Raw genomic sequence first — 8,932 nt, 5'->3', positions numbered from 1 at the left:
GGAGGGGACAGTGGATCCACGGATCCTGGCTAATAGACGCTTCTTCTCCGCCGTCCATATCGTGCAGTGTCCGAACACGAGGGAGAAAGCTGCGATTATAAAAACAAACTGAGAGCATTTGTCCCCCAACTTCATCTTCCTCACTGAGTGCGGGACACCAAGTCGTGGTGGAAACCGGTGCATGCACTGTTTGTTTTTTCTTTTTTAAAAGGTAAAGTGCTTTTGCATATGGCTTTTGCAGTGTCCTAGTTTACTTTGTTTGGTTTTTTTCCCCCGTCAATTTATCAACGCGCATCTTCCTGCATCTGCTATCGCCCTGGCAACCAGACCTCCTCTCCATCATTCTCCAGCGCTTCATCCCCTCACCATCAGCGGCAGCCTCGGAGAAGGAAAAACCCTGTTTTTGACGCTCATCCACCAAGTGGAAGTAGATTGTTTTCTTCACGGGTGGGACTTCAGATCCTTCTCTATTTTATTTATTTATTTATTTTATTATTTTTTAACTACTAAGGTTCATGTGTCGGAGAAGTCTTTTCTCTCAGCATCAAAATGCCTGTGAGACGCGGTCATGTTGCGCTCCAGAACACCTACCTGGACACTATCATCAGGAAATTCGACGAGCAAAGTAAGTGCACATGAAATGAGTTAAGTTGTGACCATGTGATGGTGTTAGAGTGCGGACACACAGTTGACCTCCAGGCGGTGATTATAAAACACCCACCATGATAACGAGAACAACAAAAAACAAAACCTTAACACCTTCACAATGTGCATATTTTTGAACTTTTAGACACAGACTTGGATCATTTTGACAATTTTTAATGATGTAATATGATTTTAATAAATCTGATAAAGGTGGAAGCCCTTAAAAAAGCTAATAAATAAAGTGTGTAAAAAGAGTTCAGTTCAGTTTGCCCTTCATTACCTACATCCTGTGTTCAAAGGGGGGTATAATAATGTCCTCAGTCCCTTAAAAAGGATTTCTGACAGCTTGTGGTTATCATCAGAAGGAGGAAACAGTATTTAAGGATTAATAATATAGACCCTTGTTGTCAATGGAACAGGGTTGGATGTACTTTTTAGGCTACAGTAATAAGAATAATGTGGGTAAAACCTCTTTTTCTTTGTTTATTTTGATTTCATCTTTATGTCAGTCACTCATTATGTTAGTTATACAAACACTATAGCCCCAGCCTCCTCTATCCTTTATTTTTCACACCTGATCGGTCGGCTGTATTGTGTTCGAATGAATGTCGACTCTTTCTTTGTCCTGAACAGGTGCCAGACTGACAGGCTTTTCATGTTACGTTGAAATATCTTATCTAATTTGTATCAGGGACGTTGACAGGTCCCCCGCTGCTCCTTTTATGTTTTAGGGTTATTGCACCTGCTGTGTTTGTTTGTGAGTGCTCACCTGATGTCTTACATTATGTTCCATTAGCTCACATGTTCCACTAGCTGCAAACAAAGACCACACATTTACAAAGAAAAAACCTCTGCACTAAGCCACTAAGGCTTGAGATAAAACATGGATGTTGCATTTGATGACCTCTCCATTTTGAACTCACATTGTGTACATCATAGCACATTAGTCGTTTATCTTTCTTAATATTGCCTAATTTAATGTTTACAAATGCCACAAAATAGTCTGCTTTTCAGTCTACCTTTCAAGGTCAGTTTCATCCCTTTTCTCTTTGGCGCCTTCTTGCATTACACTATTGACCACTCACAGCGCGTTGGATGTGTAACACTGAAAATACCCCTGGCGTCCTGATCAGACACTGACCAAACAAGGAGAAATACTTGATTGTTGACAACTCTCAATTAAGTTTTTGGTATGATTAGATCTGGGGCCCCCAATCATGCTTTAATTCAAGGAGCTCCTTTAAAAAACTATTATGTAATACCTCTACTGTATGTCTGTGTGTGTCTGTGTGCACGCGCATCCACGTGTAAGTGCACGGCCAGGTGAGTGCACGTGACACAGCAGTGCTGCTTAGCAACGGTGTGACGATCAGTGTTTCCGCTTTGAGCCCCAGATAATGACTTTGGACAGGATGTGCTTTCCACCAGAGGAGCTCACCCGTTTACTTGAAAGAGAGGGACTGAGAGAAGTGTCCCCTCCCCTCATCTGTGGGGGCAGAAAGTAGGGAGAGCTGTTTAACCCAGTTCCACCACAGGATAATAAAAGGGCCAGTCAGATGTTGCAGAGGATATGTATGTACTTTTCATTCAGCTCACTGAACTCCTCCATTAGCAGCCTTCGAACAAAACTGTCCTAATTCACTTTCATGGTGTGGACAAAGTTTTCGCCAACACGTGCATTGCATAGCGTCTGTTGCTGGCGCCACGTACATTACAATCATCAATAACAGGAACTGGATGGTATATGAGCTTTGAATTACTATTAAGGATTTTTTTCTGAGTGCAGAGACTTACTCTGCATCAAAAGGTTTTTTACCATTATTGTGGTAAAGTTTCCACCTGATAGTGTACAGCCGGCGGTGTTTCCCATAGGATGAAAGTTTATTGGTGGTGGTCGACCCCCTTAGGAGGGTCATGTGTTGGTGGAAAGACACATGTTCACTGCTAAACAGCATTGCATTGAGCTAATTGAGTATTTTCCCCCAACTCATAGTTTCCATGCAGCATGCAAGCTATTGAATGACAAATAATTAATCTGCACATGTTGAAAAAAAAAACCCACTTGGGGCTGGGGCAAATATATTTTTGTGGGCTCAAATAAATTTCATATATGTAGAAACAATACTATAACATTAAATAACATTTAAAGATCATATTCAAATAATTTGCTGCATGCATTAAAACAACCTCCGAAACCATATAAAGAAAACAGTGACTATACACTGTGTGCAGTGGAAAGAGAGATGAGAAAATAGAAACAGAATCAGAATAAATAGACACTAAACATAATCTAGCAGTAAACAAATACGGTAAAAATAATTCGACAATTTAATTAAATAAATAAAAGTGTGGCAAATTCCCTCAAGTTATGTGAGAGCAGGTGTGACGCCACAAAGGCCCTTGTGTTAAAGTGCCCACCTGCTCCTCTTCAGACCCTTGGGAGAAATTGTGACGCTAATAGCATTACCACCATGGAAAGGTGGACTTTATTAGCTCCACTTCAACTGATTGTGTAGAGCGTACACAACTACGCAGAGCACTTAAATGTGTTTGATTACATTAAACTGTGTTAGTGTAATTTTTATTGTAAATACCCTAAACTTTTTTTGATCAATGACTATATCTAATTGACTTTAATTAGGCACATCTTGGTTAAGGTATGTTTAAGAATTGTAACATATACTCTATAATCTGTTAAACACCTAAAGATAAAGAAAATGTTTTAACAACTTTACTTGCTTTGTTACTTCAACCCATTGTACATATTTCCTCTTTTAAACTGGATGTGACGCCCCATCTTGTGCCCTTCAGATCGCAAGTTTCTGATCGCCAACGCCCAGATGAAGAACTGTGGCATCATCTACTGCAACGAAGGCTTCTGCCAGTTGTTTGGGTTTGCCAGGGCGGAGATAATGCAGCAGCCCTGTACCTGCCAGTTCCTGGTGGGTCCTGGTACCATGAAGAGTGCCCTGGCCCAGCTGGCACAGGCCCTGCTCGGCTCTGAGGAGCGCAAGGTTGAGATCCTCTACTACGCTAAGGAAGGTAAGACAGGAAGAAAGGAGAGGAAATGTGAAACACAAGGAGATGGAAGGGTATTAAAAAACCACTGTGAGCCTGTTTGCAACCTCAGATCCCTGGGCAGGAGCCTTCTGGCCATCACAGAATCTGGCCTGTTGGACAGCTTGATTGTTATGAAAACACAGTCACCATTATCATCCATATGTTCCACTATTTTGCCATCCATTTTCTGACAAGAAACCTGCAACAGACCCTAATCCCTCCTATTACCCTAACCATCATTGAGCCATTTGCTCATATTTTGGACATTTTAAAACATCTTCATTTCTGGAATATGGATGGTGAAACTAATGTTTTAGGTTTTAGATACACAAAGTGAAGAAACGACAACTTGTTTTAGGATATACCGTATATATATATATATATATATATATATATATATATATATGTTAACATTGAAGGACAAATACTGTTTAGAAATGTAGTTTCCTTGGTTTAAAATGTATGTACATAAATATATACAGTGGTGATCTCAGTGGTAAACTCAGTACACAGTAGATAAATACAAAGCTCAACCAAAAGGAGCCTATATCTGGTTAATGTGAGTTGCTAACATTGTCACAATACTAACACACTGATATTTACCATATTCTATGAGGAAGAAAAAAGATCTTGATTTTTGGTCACCTGCCATGTTTATTTGCAGACCACTACAGACTCCGATCTTGAAAATCAGCCATCATGGCCAGATCAGGGTTTTTATAATCAGTCTTTAAATCACATTGCATTCTCTGCACTCAGTCACCTCCGCAGCGAGACCAGGCAGGCAGACAGACCCAGCACCGTATTCTCTTCTCAAGAGCTGTTCCAATTAATGGACACTTGTTGTGCCTCTTCTTCTGTTCTTCCATATTGGTTTGTTGTCATAACCTTAATCCCTTCTCCCCTTCCTCCTCAGCAATCTCTCCTGTGCTTCAACCTCAACCTGTATTTATCTTTATTGCAAAACTTTGATTTTTAGAAGAGTTGTGTGCAAACAAAAGTATAATTATCACAGATGGAGAAGCAAGAACGAATGAAAACAGTAGAGATTTAGAGATGGTGATATTAAAAATTGTAAAGAGAGAACTGAGTGACAGAACAGAAAGAAATAATAAACCGAGACATTTAAACCTTTGATCTGCGATTCACACGGTGGCATTTTCATGAATGTTCTCTCCTCTCAAAGCTTAATATTGCCTCACTGGTCTCTGTCACCTGTAACATTTTAATTCCTTCTTTACCTTGAACAGTTACTTGCAACAGAGTCACCGAGGCAGAAACACATAATGGAGGCAAGCACGGAAAAAAAAAACGTCCGCCATAAACACAAATAGATTTACTGTCTACTTACATACACAGACATACACATACACACACGTGTCTTTTGTTACTTTGGCCATTTGGGCATGGGGCGTGCAGTCTAGAGTGCTGTTGTCATGGAAATGTGATCAGCATGCCAGCTCAAATCCACTAAGCATCTATTTGTTTTGTCTCCTGCTTCCTACTGTGCTCCCCGACTGAACAGGCAGAAAAATTTGCGAACAAGTGGATACAGTGTGATTCAGAACAAGTCGCCTGCTCTCACAGGCTGATTTTTTTTCTCCCCCCTTTTATCTCCAAACTAAAAACCTGTCAGAGTTTTCTCAGAGTGGATATGTGAAAGGGACTGAATGCAGGCTCTCAGTGTGTGTGGATGTATGGTCCTCTGTATGTGTGTGTGTGTGTGTGTGAGTGTGTGTGTGTGTGTGATCTGCTCTCTCCCCCGTTTCTATTTTTAGACCACACTGATTGCAGACTGAAGTTAGACGTGACGGAAGTGTTACTCATTTAGCCTTTTTTAGCTTTCAGTGTTTGAGCTCCCATTGCCCCTTCCAGTTTTCTCCCCCTTATTCCTTTCTCTTCCTTCCTGTGATTTCCTCCCTCATGACCTTCCACAAAGGCATGGCCTCATAAAATAGATCAGATGGCAGTCATACTTTTTGCATGTGGGGGTATAGCTCAGTGGTAGAGCATTTGACTGCAGATCAAGAGGTCCCCGGTTCAAATCCGGATGCCCCCTGTTTTCCTGTTAATGTCTGCCATTATCTCTCTCTCTTTCTCTTTATATGCCTAAAGGAACCTGCAGACCGTGCCTGGTGGACATTGTTCCCGTAAAAAACGAGGAAGGCATTGTCATCATGTTCATCCTCGACTTCCAGGAGCTGATTGATCGTTCTCTCAAGAAGTCGGGCCTCAGGCAGAGAGTCGCCCAAGGATGGATTTACTGTAAAGCCACTTGTCTTATACCTTATTTGCATGATATACATTCAAGTTAAGGGAAGCTGAGTCTTCCTCTGTTCTAGAGATAAACTAAGACATGTGATTTTTGCAACTTAAATGTATTAGTTTATGCTCATATGTAACAATTTTGCTTCAGTGATTTACAATAATTGTTTACACATACATGTACAAAAAGAACACCCTGTGTGGTGCAGTAAGAATCAATATCTCACACATTATTGTATAATATATTGGGTAATATAAAGTATGTGCACATGAACATAATTTGTAGTAGATTTGTAGTAGTTTTGAGCTTTGATAACACAGAGTTTTCCCTTCAGGTCAGAATCGCCGGTTGAAGATGAGGCTGCCGGTGCTGCGGTCCATGCGACGAGCTTCACTTTCCAAAGATCAGTTTGAAGGAGTGGTAGTGGACTACTTGCAGGTGAGCTGATGTACAGTACACACACTCACCACACTCACAAGAGATCATGCAATGCTGTATGCTTACGTATATATGTATGCCTTGTATTCAGCTGTAGCACGTACTGGCATGTGATAGTAGCCAGAATTTATACGAAAAATAATATACACTTTCTGCACAGCCTTTTCAATGACTGATTTTTTTTAATTCTCTACACTGATATAACTGTTCTTCACACATGAATAGCACAAAACAAATAATTTAGAGACAAAAGGCTATACTTTTCACACGAAATTGGTGATGCCTGTGGCTCAGGAGGTAGAACAGGCTGTCTGTTATTCCCAAAATCAGTGTTTTGATCTCCAGCTACTCCCACCACATGTCAAAGTGTCCTGGAGCAAGATACTGAACCTTGAATTCATCCAGATGCTCTGCATTGGTATGAATGTGGAGTGTGGTGTACAGTGCTTTGAGCGGTTGGAAGACTATACAAGTACCAATATTCCTTGGTCCATAAAAAAACACAGGGAAGAATGAAGGGAAATTATCTGCCATTGTTTGAGTTCATCTTTCTTTTCTCAGAGCCTCCTTCACTTCTGTTTAGGCTTCTCTTCTGTTTTGATGAATCACTTCTTGTGAGAAACTATTTCCTGACAGTATCCATATCTGACACTGGAGCTATATTGGGCCAGGTCGCCCAAGTTTACATGTTGGGACTCTTTGGTAGCAATAAAACATTCCTTTTCTATTGTAGGTGTGCTATTGTGATGTAGGCTATGAGTTTGGTTACCCTGATTTGGATGACACAACAAACAGCTGACAGAGAATATTTTCCTAAGTAATTAAAGTTTTTGTACACCTGACACATGGCCACCTGCTTTCTGTCTTTGAAAGCCAAACAGCGAGGAAGTTCCTCTCAAAGAATTTCGGATCCCGTCCAAAGAGAGCTGCATGCAGTCTGAGACGGAAGCTTTGATAGAACAGGACCTGGATCCTCCCTCTCCTGCAGCCCAGTCCTCCACCAAGCAGCGCTCCCTGCTGACAGACCGGCTGGACCCTGGCCTCGCCTTCCCCAGGGGGACGTTACCGCGGAGCTGTTCTCGGGACAGCGTCCGCAGCCTCCGACGCGCCTCGTCACTGGACGACATTGATGGCATGAGGGCAGAATGGAACAGTCGACCTGGAGAACCGCGAGCCAATAGCAGTGAGTGAGATCCTGCTAGCATCTCCGGAATTTTTAAAATTTGATTACATGATTAGACAACAATTGATACAGTAATTTAATACAGGATTACGGTCAGTCAAAGCTTCAGATGCAACATGTTGTATTTTAACATAAATGAATGATACCACATTGATTTTGAAGACAGTTTAATTACTATGAATACAAATCAAAAGATGTGGACACCTGGGTTGTATTCAAAAATGTGTAATTTATTTGTTTTTTTGTGGTGAGTTTAACCTATGCCAGGTCAGTTTCAAAGTCAGTTTATGTTACAACTGTCATGGAGGGGACGTTGTTGTTCATGGAATCACTCATCATTTTCATTATATCTGATTTTGTTCCAATCAGAAAATGATGAACAAGCAACAAAAAGTACAAGCAGCTCATGACAGATTACTCACCACGATTCAATGAAAGAATCTTTTCTGTAAGACAAAAGAAAAGACTGAAATAGAGAGAGAGAGAGAGAGAGAGAGAGAGAGAGAGAGAGAAAGAGAGATCATAGCACGTGCGGTCGCCTGATGGTTGTTCCAGCAGAGACACACTAATCAATCCCTCTGCCAGTGTGTGTGCGTGTGTGTGAGGGTTTGTGGTCCATTTGTGTTAAAATTGCACATCACGGCACATATGTCCCCCCTTCTTCTCTCAGGGGAAATATTTTGTGAGGAAATTATGTATTTTTTTTGCAGGTTCCAATCATACTCCGGACTCCCACTCTGTCTGTCACATTTTCTTTCATTTTCACCATATTTGTTTGTCCATCTGTGTCTTTGAGGCTGAGGAGAAATGCAGTCTGTCTTAATTCCCTTGTTGAATAGTAGATGAACAAAAACATTTTAACTGCAATGTATATTTAAAATTTGGCCATGATTTGACCTTCAAATCTGAACACTTTTACATACAATCATTTAAAAATACATCATAGCGAATTTTAAAAATCATTTTATCATTGAAATACATTGTCAGATATTCAATTTCATTCTCTTCTTGTTCACTTGTTCCATATCTCACACTGCCATTCATAATATTCCTGTTGCTGCTCTCTGCTGCAGATCTGAAGCCGAGCGCTCTGAACTCCACGTCGGACTCAGACCTGATGAGACTCAGGACCATCGGCCGCATTCCTCAGGTTACTCTCACCTTCAGCTCGGACCGGATGAGACCTCCTTCACCCACTGAGATTGAAATCATCGCACCCAGCAAGATTAAAGACCGCACCCAGAACGTCACAGAGAAGGTCACTCAGGTCACACAGGTAACACGAGTCCTTTTCCATCTCAGGAAAAAAAAGAGAGAGAGAGATGATAAATCCCATCTTT

The 8,932-nt window shown here is 41.1% G+C and overlaps 1 protein-coding gene and 1 non-coding gene across 3 annotated transcripts in view; both read left to right on the top strand.

Annotated features, from left to right (window-relative positions):
• The window catches only part of kcnh6a (potassium voltage-gated channel, subfamily H (eag-related), member 6a), a 34,532-nt gene continuing 25,600 nt past the window's right edge, over positions 1–8,932 (top strand). For both annotated transcript variants that reach the window (XM_051388129.1, XM_051388128.1), the window contains exons 1-6: positions 1–625; positions 3,457–3,687; positions 5,821–5,970; positions 6,306–6,409; positions 7,283–7,592; positions 8,666–8,868. In XM_051388129.1, coding sequence (XP_051244089.1) covers positions 550–625; positions 3,457–3,687; positions 5,821–5,970; positions 6,306–6,409; positions 7,283–7,592; positions 8,666–8,868 — 1,074 coding nt within the window. In that variant the 5' untranslated portion in view covers positions 1–549. The remainder of the gene's footprint in view (positions 626–3,456; positions 3,688–5,820; positions 5,971–6,305; positions 6,410–7,282; positions 7,593–8,665; positions 8,869–8,932) is intronic.
• trnac-gca (transfer RNA cysteine (anticodon GCA)) lies at positions 5,693–5,764 on the top strand. The gene has a single exon. It is a non-coding gene; the product is annotated as a tRNA-Cys (tRNA).

Source organism: Dicentrarchus labrax, unplaced genomic scaffold (assembly GCF_905237075.1).
Source record: "Dicentrarchus labrax unplaced genomic scaffold, dlabrax2021, whole genome shotgun sequence".
Lineage (NCBI taxonomy): Eukaryota > Metazoa > Chordata > Actinopteri > Moronidae > Dicentrarchus > Dicentrarchus labrax.
The sequence above is the reverse complement of the archived record's forward strand: the minus strand, read 5'-3'. Positions and strand labels throughout refer to the sequence as shown.